Below are 13,350 nucleotides of genomic sequence, written 5' to 3'. Positions count from 1 at the left end.
AAAATGACCGAAAAAATTAAACATTTTAATTAGGAAGATTAAAAGAAATGTAAATCGAATAAAAATATTTTCGATTTAGCATCCAGACATTTTTTTGTGAAATAAAATATAACAGCAAAAGCAAAACAGACAAAAAAAAACCCTAGAATTTAAGCAAACAAAACCGGGAAAAAGTAAAAAAACATAACATGCACATATAAACAAACTTGTATAGGGGCGCAGAAAGGGCAAAAATTTCGTTAGCTGTTTCTTTTTCATTGAATTTACATTCAAATGTAAATTCAGACTGGCAAATCAGAAATTATTTGTGTATCTTTTTTTCGGGAGTGGGGGCTAACAACGCGTCGAAAAAGCCTCTGAGATAAGAGCTGCAGTTACTCCTCTTCAACCCCATTCTGTTTAGAGCTTCACTTCTACAATAGATGAGTCAGACTCTTATTATTCCTACGAAATAACCAGTAAAATCCAATAAATTGGCACGATGTAACACATAATTAATACGTTCTTTTTTCAATTAGCTATTCACTAGATTCTAGAGCACGAATTCTCGCATGCGTAGGACAAATTTGCAGATTTCAGTTTTCAGCATAAATGCTAACGAAATGTCGCTCGTAATCCTCAAATATAATTGGGTTTACCGCAAAACGCTGTAGGTGGGAACAAACACAGAATTTGTTTAATTGTATTATAAATAAGATAATTAACATGTAATTAATAGTCTGATGATAGTGGGATTTTTGAAATACAGCATTATTGAAAATATTTTTTATGTTTATTTAATTAATTTATGTTTATAGAACTTTATCAGGACCGGGGGGTGGGGGCAAAGTATAGCGGGCCTGCATGCCGAATGTATTAGGTACAATTATTCTGCATATTATGAAGTAAAAATTGTTTTCTAACTTCACACTGTCCAAATACTTTACCCCCCTCCAATGTGCAAATATATAGCTCAAATTTTATATTTTCCATTTATTCTGTCACTTCACTTTGTCTTGTCTCACGCTAAGCTGAACGAAACTAACAAAAAACCGCTTCTGCAATGCGTAAATAAATGAACAACTTGAGCGGTAGGGGGGAGGCCGTATCCAGGGGGAGGGAGTTACCCGGTTTGAACCCCCCCCCCCCCCAAAAAAAAAATTTTTGGCCGAGTCGAAAATTAGTCTAAAAATACCTGTAAAGACGGGAAAAAATTGGTACCCCCCCCCCCCGAAAAAAATCCTGGATCCGCTCTTGGGTAGGGGGTATTTCATACAAGTACCTTACATTATATTTAATTTATATTATATATATTTAATTTCACAGAGCACTTGAACAATAGTAATACTGAGTGTACTGATCCGACAGTCCCCCCACCCCAACGAACACAAATACTGGATTTTTTCAAGTTGGTATCAATAGATATATTAACTACTTGATACAATTATATTTGTTTATAATTAATTATATTTGAATGGGCCGTCACTCACCTGTTCCATAACTTCAGGAGCCATCCAGCAAGGAGTTCCAACAAACGTGTGTCTTGCTTTCTGTCTGGACAAATCTCCACCGGTTGCTAACCATGATGAAACTCCAAAATCTGCTATCTGCACTGTTCCATCCTCACCAAGCAATATATTGCCAGCTTTAATGTCTCTACAATTAGAATTAATAGTGAAAATGATACAAAATCCTCACGTTCATTATAAGTTATATGAAACTTGTGATTCATAATGTGTGATTTATTACAAGGTTGTTCTTTATAAATTATAAATTACTCATGAATAAATAATGCCATTTATTGTATAGTTGCCTCATATTATATTATATGTCTAACTAATTTATACAACTAGTCGTATCAAAAATCCTAAAGAAAAGCCCGTTTATTTATAATACTAATACAGCAAAGGTGTATTAGAACCAGGGGCAAATCTCCAGCATTTTTATTGGGGGGGGGGGGGGGCACGAGGGCTCCATATCTGGATAGTCAAAGGGCATGGGATGTACGATATTTTTCTCTCCACATTATTGGGGGGAGGGGGCAACTGGCCTCCCCCCCAAAAGACGCCCCTGATTAGAACCAAATATCTTGTACGGTTAGCAGGGTTAGTATTCTACGAGTCTCAAGTTCCAGCTCAGCATTTGCTTTTTTCAATATATTGAAAATATATGCAAAATTGGGTAAAAATTGCATTTCAGGAAAGAAGTCAATACTTCATACTTTACCCGTACAGATGGATAAATAATTAATTTTATGAAGGCTAAAGTTTTGATAAATCTACCATTGTTTGCCTCAAGGTTAAGTTATATCTTTAAGGCACAGTTTTGTTGGGAAAGTGGCAGGAAGGCTACTTCAAATTTTCAGCTGGGAGTGAGAATTTTTTTTCTGATCCTCACCTAGCATTTTTTCCTTTTTTATGTCTGCTGTCAAACTGGCTTGGCCACTGGTTTAATTAATTCATGAATTAGTTTTGATAGTTTAATTGATTCAAAATCAGAAGACATTATTTTAAAAATGAGGTTATTAATATCTTTCATCAGCACCGTTCAATCCGCAAAAAGTATTATACTCCAATTTTAATATGGTAAAACCTCGACCGTCTTTACTTAGATCGAGAAGTTTTTATCTAAGAGGCGCATATAATAAAACCAAACCTGTATTAAAGTAAATGCTCTGACCATGCCCATATATTAACAGTCAGTATGGACAAGTATTATGGCCCAATATGGAAAATACTTGGCAAAAATTCAAAGAGGATCTTGAGCCATGGGATGGCTTCCGTAGGCATGATAAAAGATGGGCCAGGGATCGGCTGAAGATCCCTGGGGAAGCTGCAGCCGACAGATCGAAGTGGTCGTCGGATGTAATTCCAAAGTCTATTGATGCCGGGCAGGACAGTTCTTCGTCTGTTTCCCGCCGAAATTAAAAGTAAGTAAGTATGGAACAAGGTCTAACAAAATTAGGAGAAAATCCAAAATAGTACCCGCTTTTGAGCATATTTACTTTTTTATGTATCATAAGTCCCTACCCCACCCAGAGAGGAATCACTAATAATATTAAGGATCTGGCTCGAGTGCACCTTCAGTTTTAATTTCGGTTTATGGTTTTATTTCCAGTAAGTATCGACTGATGTTTCGAAATAAAATTCACAGTAGGATGAAATAAAGAGAGCAACTAATAAACCGAGCCTTAGACAAGAGAATGCTTGCTACTATTCCAAAGCAACAAGGCTTCATAGGCCCCACCGAAAGAATTCTATTGAAGAATAAAAGTCCCCCTCCCCCCCCCCCAAAAAAAAAGAAAATAAAATATAACACTATGTCAACTCAAAAAGAAAAAATAACGAAAAAAAAACCCATCAATTGAAAATATTATTTTCTCGCAAACTAACTGAGGTAGTTTGTCGCGACTATTCCAAAGCAACAAGGCTTCATAGGCCCAACCGAAAGACTTCTATTGATGAATAAAAGCCCCCCCCCCAAAAAAAAAATAAAACACTATGTCGACTCAAAAACAAAAAAACAGCAATAGAAAATATTACTTTCTCGCAAACTAACTGAGGTAGTTTGTCGCGACTATTCCAAAGCAACAAGGCTTCATCGGCCCAACCGCCCGACTTCTCTTGATGAATAAAAGCCCCCCCCCCCAAAAAAAACACAACAAAAACAAACAAAATATAACACTATGTCGACTCAAAAAAAAAGAAGTAAAGAGCTCAATTAAACCAAGAATGAGTAGAAATGGAGTCAAACAATTACAAAGCTGAAAACTACCACAAATCACCATCAATAAATAAATGAAACCCAAAATGAACGGAAATTAAAATAAATAACCGAGTCAAACTCAAAAGGAGCCAAAATTAAAAATAGTAGGGCTGACATCCCCCAGGCCTTCTCAAGAACAGAACCTAATTTGCACTTGATTATATGTAGAGCCTCTTAAATCACATATTAGGGAAAGAAGCATTGTTAGCAGCTTTCAGTTAAAGCAGCCCTTTCTTCATGTCATGTTCATGGTTCACCATTTTTATTGTTATCTTAGATTTAATCGACTAATAAAAAATAAAATAAAACTAACAATTTCCCATTAGTTTCACTTTCTCTATCAGAAAAGAAAAAGAACATTAATAACCCAATTAGGGCACTGGAGAGTAAACATATAGATTGTGTCGTCCAATTATTATCTAATCAATCATCCAATGTCTAAGTGGAATTCCTTTCACAATCAATACCAGCGTCTTTTTGGCAAAATAGAAATGAAATTATCATCTTGACCTTAAACTATAAAAAATAATAATTAAAAAAACGTTTTTTAATTATGTGAATTGTATCGCAAGAAAGGTCAAATGTAAGCAAAATTTTGTTCTATGGAGAAGCTGGAGGCTTCTACTTACTTTTAAATAGTTTTTCACTAGCTTTTCCTTGTTAGATTTTTCGGTAAAATAAAGTGAATAAAGAATAAAGTATAATAAAGTAGAATAGTATAATAAAGTATAAATAAAGTAAAAATAAAATATAATAAAGTATAATGAAGTATAATAAAGAATAAAGTAGAATAAAACAACCCCAAATAAGCACTTGTAAAGTGAGGAAACACCAACTTCTGAGCATTTATTTTGCCTGGATCAAGTTACCCATTATTTTATAAAGTATTGAAAACGCATTTTTTAACCGAGTATTCTAAAGAAAGACCTCAGTCACCCTCTAAAACCAATCAGAGGCCATAAAAAGGTGGGTGCTCGAGTAAATTCATCCACTTAGCTGAATGATGAGGACACTCATACGTGATTCCCTTCCAAATTATACAACTCCTTCAACTAGCAATTCATTGCAACACCCAGTCGACCGAGACACAACTGCAAACACGCCTCAACCTCAATAATCTAGTCATCGCTTCATTATTTACTCCGTACCATTACTCCCTTTCCAAATTTTAGGTTCTAAATAATGACAAAGTGTTGGTTTAGGATAGATAAAAATTACATTTTCTTTAGTTTTAAGGTTTGTTTTCCTATATTTCACGACAAGCCTGCAGCTGTAATTTGCATCGAAAGGACAAGATAGGTCCTACTTGTATATGCCAGATTTAGATCTTTACATTCACCGACCTCGAATCATCTTTTTTTTTTTACTGAGTGATCTACAGTTGGTTGAAAAAATTGGAATATTCATCTTTTCGACTATCTTCCTCATAATTGAGGTTAAATCAGACTGGCAACCACTATGAACCTTAAAAAAACAATCATTTCAAGACATTGATTCTTTTCGACGTTCCTACCCCCCCTCCTCCCTTTTGAATGTCCATCCCCAAAATGAACCGTCTCCACACACTATAAAATATTTTGGTACCGATGCATTATATATCACCCATCGCTAGAGACTGTACAAGGAAACCAGAAATGGAAACCCGTCAAACGTGTATTTGCTAGATCAATTGATTGCAAAGCGTAATTTCTCATTGCGTTTACAATATTTAAAATGTTGTTTTTTGGGGTTTAGGGAGGGGGAAGGTACCTAGGTTAGGTTTTTAATATATGCTATGCTTTACCCCCCCCCCGCCCTCCTAATGTGCAAATATATAGCCCAGATTTGTTTCTAAAGTATTATATATTCATCCTATTTTATTTTATTTCATTAGCATTAACCAAACTTGACTTCTTTCGTGTATAGTGGTGGGTGAGATATAATGCACCGGTACCCAATTTTAAACCTTCTTAAAAAAAAAACACAAAAAACGCACATTTTAAAAATATAATTCTTTAAACGGATAAGGTAGGATATCAGCTATTATATGATAAAAAAAATGTGTTATGTTTAAAACGTCTCTTTAATTTGACTTAAATTTCGGATTTTCATTCACGCATCTTCACAAAGCACATTTTTTCCTCTGATGAAACAGATAAATTATATTATTAGGTTTGGCGTTATAAAAAAATAATTAAATAAATAAGCAAACATAAGACACGAGGAAGATGCAGACATTAAAGAATATCCCTTTTTTAAAGGGACAAGTATATAGCTTACTCCCTTTTTGGTTTAAATGAAAATAAATAAATAATCTTTAATAATGCATCCAAGCAAACCTGCAATAAGAGAGAGGAGATAATCCCCCCTTTCTCTGATATTGGTCTGAAGGTACCTCGCAAAAAACTTTGAGAATAGCATCCTAAATGCGTCTTTTCTAATTTTGGCCCTCCATCAGGATAACCCCACCCCCTTAAAAAAACAACAAAACAAAACAGCCGAACGTGAGTGCACTTTTGAGTTCAAGATAAGAAACTATCCACAATCGACAAAAAAAGAGAAAAAGAAATTCAACATATAAAGAAAAAAAAATAGCCCGAAAGGGGAACTAAGGTAAGAAAAACTTCGAAACACAACTGAGAATGAAGCGAAAAACTATATGAATAAATCTGGAGATTCCTGCAATCTGCAAGCCACCATGATATTAAAACTGTCCAAGCATTTAAATTAATATTGCGATTAAGTCCTTTACCTATGGATTTGTCCATTATTGTGAAAATATTCCAGGCCTTTCAGAACTTCTTTGAGGATTGCCGCAATTGTGGCTTCATCAAAAACACCATTCCGACAGTCGCTTGTCTTCCTTCTATATTTAATCAAGTCTAAAAGGGAACCACCAGCAAGCAACTTCAACACGAGCCAAAGTTCATCCTTGACAACGAAACTTGTATAATATTTAACCACGTTCTCATGATTGCAAGAACTCATGGCTTGTATCTCTTTCTGAAATTAAAATGGAGGACAGTTAGCCATTGGACAATACCAAAGAATCAGATCGTCGACGTTTTAACATGGTTCATATTGAAATTAATTCGTTCAAAAATAAATACCTTTTATTGGTGTATCCCAAATGCACGGGGGTATCCGGGGGGGAGTCACCCCCCCCCCCGAAATGTTTGTCCGACTCGTAAAACACGTAACAAAAATGAATAAAAAAAATTGATGCATTTTTTAAAGTTCTTTTTGTACCCCCCCCCCCCAAAAAAAAATCCTGGATACGGCCCAAATGTGAAGTATATTACGTTTAAAAAACCCTGATGAGCAACCCTATGTTCCCGTGCCCAAGGATTTGCCAATCCGGCTCGGATATGCAAATCCTAACGGGTTTGAAAGTAAGAACGCTACGAAAAAGAACCAACATATACATAAGCTGAACCCAGATCACTTCAAAATTACAGAAGAAAGAAAAAAGGTTCGTACGTGCACATATAGTGCTGAAGGAGTAGGAAGTTTTCTCCCAAGGACTAATTATTCCCCATCTAAAAATGGTGGCCTAAAAGTATTAGTTTTTCATTATCCTATAGTTCCCTCTATGGGTCGAATCCGTTTGCGCACATGAAAGGGATATAAGAACGGCACCGCCAAAATATGCCATCCCACTAATGTTAACATGCCAACCCTTTTCTCTTTTTCATGGACAAAATAAAACAAGAAATGAAACTATTCTCTGAATAAATTGTGATGTCTTAATATATATGAGCAACTTGCCGGTGTGAATGAATAAGAGAAAAATGACTGACAATAGGAAAAAAAGGACATTTTTATGACACTTTTTTAACCGACAGAGCACGCAAATCAGACAAACAATGAACCCACAAAACACCAAAACTTTACTCAGCTTGCCTTGTTTCTGATTAACTGTAGAAACTAAACATTTTGAACAACAAATTGACAAGGAAAAGAGGGAAAATGTCAAACGAGGGTTATGCGACCTCTCCCTCGTTCCCAGATTGGCTGGAAAACAGAATCTCCCCCATCCACCAGGAGAAATCCTAGGAGGAGAATTAATATTAGTTTTGGAAAGATTGAAATCATGGTACGTTTTGGAAGTCAGGCGTCACCTTCTAAATCCCTCCAGGATAATATTTTTTTTTAAACAGCAATTGCAAGAATAAGCTTCAAATCGAACGTTTGCGACAGCAAATTTACTAATTCCAGCAATCGCCAAATATATCAAGAACGAAAACACGAAACTTCACATGCCCGCGACGTTGCAACTTTATATAGAAATTAATAAGTACCGTCATAACCAACAATAAAGAATTATTTTAGTTGCCAAATAATATCAAATATTACTTTAACCCAATATGTTAAACTTTCATCACTCAATTTTAATAATTTTCTTTTAGCATTATTAGTAAATAAATCGCAAAGTTCCGTAAATTTGATGCTAATTCTTTTCATTTATTAGGCTTAAAATCCAACTTTAAACCAAGTTTAACTTAGAAAATCATTCTATTACAAAGGATTTTTTTTCTTTGAAAAAAAAAAAAATTAACCTTTCGAAGTGAACTCTACAAGAAGAGAAAGACACTTGTAGAGTCACTTCAAAAGGTTAGATTCTGTCTTCGTTTTCTCTGAGCACTGAGGACGACTTGGCGGAGGTCCTTGTCGAAACATTTGCTTGTTTTCAGATTTTGCCACTGGTTGACGAAATCTTCGTTTTTTCTCACCTATTTGATTTTATTTTTCATTTACTATATCCGTTCTTATCTTTGTTTCATACGTCATGTATAGCCAGTGTTGTCTTAGAATGTATCCAGTTATCGATTCGACATCATTAAACGATCGGAAAGGAGGACATTTTCTACAAAACATTTGGGGAATTAACCACGTCCAAAGTAATCAGAAAAATAAAGAAATCCTCTTAATCCTTAATTTACTGCCAGCCAAAAAAGAATAAAGTTCAGTCGATATAATTTCAAAATATTCCAAAAGAATAAATTAACCCAAATCCTACGAAATAATTATTTTTCAAATCGAATTAATATAGTACGTTAGAATATTTATAAGGTGTGCTTGAAGTATTTTCTTTTTCCTTTTTGTAGCCATGGCCCATTTGCAATTAAAGCAATTAGAATCTATCGATCATGTGGGTGACATTTTGTGTAATTATTTGAGTTAGTTTTATGGTATTATGTGCCTTATTATGTTTATTTTTATTTTGCAATTGTTGATTTTTCATTGTTATTATTATGTACTATTTTTTGTTATGCATTAGTATCATGCGTTATTACTTTGTGTTATTAATTAAAAAAAACTTTTTCCACAAAATAAGTTTTTCAAAGAAAATTAAGGAACTCCATTAAACCAAAAATGAGCAAAAATAAAATCAATAATCTACCGAGCGTGAAACTACCACAAATCAACATCGATAAATAAATGAAACCCAAAACGAACAGGAATTACAATAAAAAACCGAGCCAAACTCAAAACGAGCAGAAATTATTATGAGTAGGGCTCAAAACCCCCTATGCCTTCCCAAGGCCAGAACATAATTTGCACTTTACTGAAAAAATATAAATGTTTTTACTTTGATAACTTTGATAAATCAAATAATATTGACATTTTGATTACTAAATATCAGTATATGTATATTAAACTGACAATGCACATTCATTTGTATTTTTTCAGTAAAGTGCCAAGTGTTTTTTCAGTGTTAGTTACCTTCCAATCACTTTCTACTATTAAAAAAGGGCACAAGCTCTTTCAATATCTAATCAAATGAGCCCTTTTTGAAGTCTATTACAACGCTTTCTATAAAAAACGTTATATGGCGCCAGTGCAATGCTTACAACCCCTGCCCAGATGGCTGTGGGGGAGGAGGGGGGGGGGAAAGGTTGTCATCCTAATTTCCAGAACTTTCAACTACGTTGAACAAAATGGCTATCTCAAAATTTTGATTGGATGTGTTTGGGGAAAAGGTGGGAGTGAAAGGGGGGTTAGTTGCCCTCCAATCACTTTTGACTATTAAAAAGGGAACTAGCCCTTTTAATTTCCAATCGAACGAGCCTTTTTGTTGGAGTTTCTACGACAACTATTTCTTTAAGAAACATTATATGCCCCCAGGACATAACTTACAACCCTTGCCCTGAGGGCTGTGGGGGAGTATCTTCATCAAAAACATAATTTTCATCTGGAAATCAACTACGCTGAACAAAATGGCAATCTCAAAATTTTGATTGGATGTGTCTAGGGTAATGGTGGGCGTGGACGGGGTGTTAGTTGCCTTCCAATCACTTTCGACTATTAAATAGGGCACAAGCCACTCCAATTTCCAATCGAATGAGCCCTTTTCGAAGTTTTTACGACAACTCCTTCGATACAAAGTGCCCTGGTCTAAGACCAAGAAAAAAAAAATACATTGTGCCAACATCGTTCAACATGATTTGTCTTTTGCCATGGGCCAAAGCGGCTTTTGTTGCAATAAAGACTTATCTATCTAAATATAGGCTGAACACGATTGTCGTGTTTCTTTGCTTCATCATTATTGTTTATCTACAATGCACTAAAAAGACAAGAAAAAGTGGAACAATGCATTAGAAATAAAAAAAATAAAACCATAATCAACACAAAAACAGCACCGAACTAGATTAAAAATACGGGGGATATAATTATCAAACAGTCCGTGGTAACGAACAGTAAGTAAGGAGCGACCCGGCTCAATAGTAAACGATACTCTAAAAAACGGAGTTTTGATACCAATAGATATATGTTTCATCAAATTAAATGTTACCTATCAAAAGTTACACGAAAATTTTCGAAAAAAGGGGAAACAACCCCTAAAAGTTATAGAACCTAAATGAAATTCTCACCATCAGATTCAGCATATTAGAGAACCCTACTATACAACTTTCAAGCTCCTATCTGCAAAAATGTTGAATTTTGTATTTTTTACCAGAAGAAAGATCACGGATGCGTGTTTATTTGTTTTTTGTTTTTGTTTTTTTTTTCCCAGGGGTGATCGTATCTACCCAGTGGTCTTAGAATATCGTGCGAGGGCTCATTCAAACGGAAATTAAAATTTATAGTGTCCTTTTTAATTGACCAAAAAATTGGAGTGCAACTTGGCCCCCTCCTACGCTCATTTTTCTCCCGAAGTCACCCAATCAAAATTTTGATATAGCCATTTTGTTCAGCATAGTCGAAAATCTAATAAATATGTCTTTGAGGATAACTTAATGCCTCACACTTCCCGGGGGGACCGGCTGCAAGTTATGAACTTTGCCCATTGTTTAAATATAGTATTGGTTACTGGGAAGCATACAGACGATTTCAGGAGGTATTTTTTTCTGGTGGGAGGGGGGGGTCAGAGGAGAAGGTTACAGAGAAGGATCTGTCTATGGAGGATGTTTCCTTGGGGGAAGGGACATTTCTATGAAGGGGATGCTGCATTTCCCAGCATTATTTAAAAAAATATTAGAAATTAAAAAAAACAAACAAGTTTTTTCAACTGAAAATAAGGAGCAACACTAAAACTTAAAACGAACAGAAATTATTACGTATATGAGGGGGTTCACCCCTTAGTTAATACCTTGCTCTGTACGCTAAAGTTTTTTTTAGTACTTTCAAAAAAGCTATCTATTCTAATTAAACGGCCTTTGAGATTCAGGGGTTTGTGGTTCGAACAAAATTTGAACTTTAGCGTAAAGAGCGACGTATTGATTAGGGGGCGAACTCCCTAATATACGTAATAAAAACATATAAATATAGAAGTTCGTTACATGAGCTAATACGTAAGTTACGTCAGAACAAAATTTCAAGAAAGCCATTTAGCCAGAAAAAAGTAAAATTAATATGCAAATTTCGTTTTAATTATTCATGTACGGTTTATTTTTCTTTCAAATAAAAAAAAAACGTTAGCGTAAAGAGCGAGGGGTTGAGTAGAGGACCGCCCTTTTCATATACGGAGTAATTTCTGTTCGTTTTAAGTTTTAATGTCGCTCCTTACTTCAGTTAAAAAAACTAGTCTTTTTTTATTTAATCACAAACAAGATCAGACAAGTCTGTGTAACAAGACCAGATCTGCCGACAAATCTGGACCAGTTTAATTCTTCAGTTTTTCTATCCTTATAGAAGCTAATTTTGAAAAAGTGAAGAACTAAATATGAAAGTAAAGTAAATATAGAGAAAATATGAAAAAAGAAAATCTCGAAAGCAATAGGTCACAACCAAGATGTTCTGCCCTAGGATAGATGGATGATAGTCTATCAATCAACAAGTGAAAATGACATAATTTTAATACAATCTTGAAAAAGGTTTATTCCAGCTTTGCCTCTCACTCAGACTATCTGTCTTGGCTTTTGCATAAAAATGATGTCATCTTTACTTGTTGATAGATACACAGCTTGTTGATACATCATCCATCCTAGGGCAGAACTAAGGTATATAGTCATAGAACTTGAATCCCCCTCTCTCCGAACAGTTTGCCCGACTCGTAAAAACGTAATAAAAATACATAAAAGCACGTTTTGATTAGTTTTTTAAAGTTGTTTTCTTCTATCCCACCCCGCCATGAACAAAGATCCTGGATACGGCCCTGGTCACAACACGTCTATAGTCATGTCAGGCAAGTAAAAAAATAAGAACAACCAAACGAATATTTTTCATGTGTCCCAAGGCGTCTTCGGCGTTTAAAAGGGAAACAACACAAGATATGACAATTTTGATAAAATAAAGGATATAAAATAAAAATAGAACAATAAGAAAAATCAAACCAATAACTACTCCATGTAAAAACTACGGAAGCAGGTCATAACAACCAACTGAGCTTCTCCTCACAAGAGAACAGAAGCAACTCGGCGTTTGTGTTGTTCTGCGTTGTTGAACAGAAGGTCATTGATTGTTATATTGCACTTATCCGGTTTTTACATAGAGTAGTTACCGTATAAATTAACACAAATTCTTATTCTCATTCTCACTCCTTTCTATTCTTAAAATTGCTTTAGTTTAAATTTCAAGGTAGAAAATCAAAAAAACAATATATTTTCATTAGAAAAACTCACAAAACAACGACACTCCGGCTTATATATTCCATGATCTATTGTACCCCCCCCCCCCTTTTTGGTGAATTGATACCACTAACTCAATATATTTCAGATTGCACAAAATATAGGACAAATGGCGCAATTGAGCTCAATTTTACAAATTTTATTAGAGGAATTTCTAATGAAATTCGATATCCTCATCCTAGGATATCAAAACAATTTTCACAATTTCCTTTCTTATTCACACTCGATTTTTTGTTCCAGGAGGATGAATTGGTCATCGTAGGCCAATAGAGTAGTTACAGTTAGTGACTAATACCTCACCAGTTTGATGTCAAAATGTGCTAAAGTGGAATTCATTCAAGGCTCTTAATTTTTATTTTTTTAGAACCTTTAATTTTTTTAGAAAAGACATTTTAATATTTTTTTTTAGAAAGACATTTTAATTTATTTTTTGCGTATTTATTTCTGCCATTACTCCTTTGAATAAACTAGGGGTCGAACCATGGATTATTGCCTCAATGAACACAAAAAAAGAAGAAAAAAATGAAAAAGCATTGCAACACTTGAGCAGCAAAAC

The 13,350-nt window shown here is 34.7% G+C and overlaps 1 protein-coding gene across 3 annotated transcripts in view; it reads right to left on the bottom strand.

The window, feature by feature from the left end:
- The window catches only part of fray (oxidative stress responsive kinase frayed), a 105,960-nt gene that overhangs the window by 34,683 nt on the left and 57,927 nt on the right, over positions 1–13,350 (bottom strand). For all 3 annotated transcript variants that reach the window (XM_089090524.1, XM_089090522.1, XM_089090523.1), the window contains exons 4-5: positions 6,476–6,726; positions 1,470–1,635 (exon numbers count right to left, since the gene is read on the bottom strand). In XM_089090524.1, coding sequence (XP_088946650.1) covers positions 1,470–1,635; positions 6,476–6,726 — 417 coding nt within the window. The remainder of the gene's footprint in view (positions 1–1,469; positions 1,636–6,475; positions 6,727–13,350) is intronic.

The sequence above is a fragment of the Artemia sp. Qi Xiang Cuo genome, chromosome 6 (assembly GCF_049724085.1).
Source record: "Artemia sp. Qi Xiang Cuo chromosome 6, ASM4972408v1, whole genome shotgun sequence".
NCBI lineage: Eukaryota > Metazoa > Arthropoda > Branchiopoda > Anostraca > Artemiidae > Artemia > Artemia sp. Qi Xiang Cuo.
Note: the sequence above shows the minus strand (reverse complement) of the source record. Positions and strands in the feature narration are given on the sequence as shown.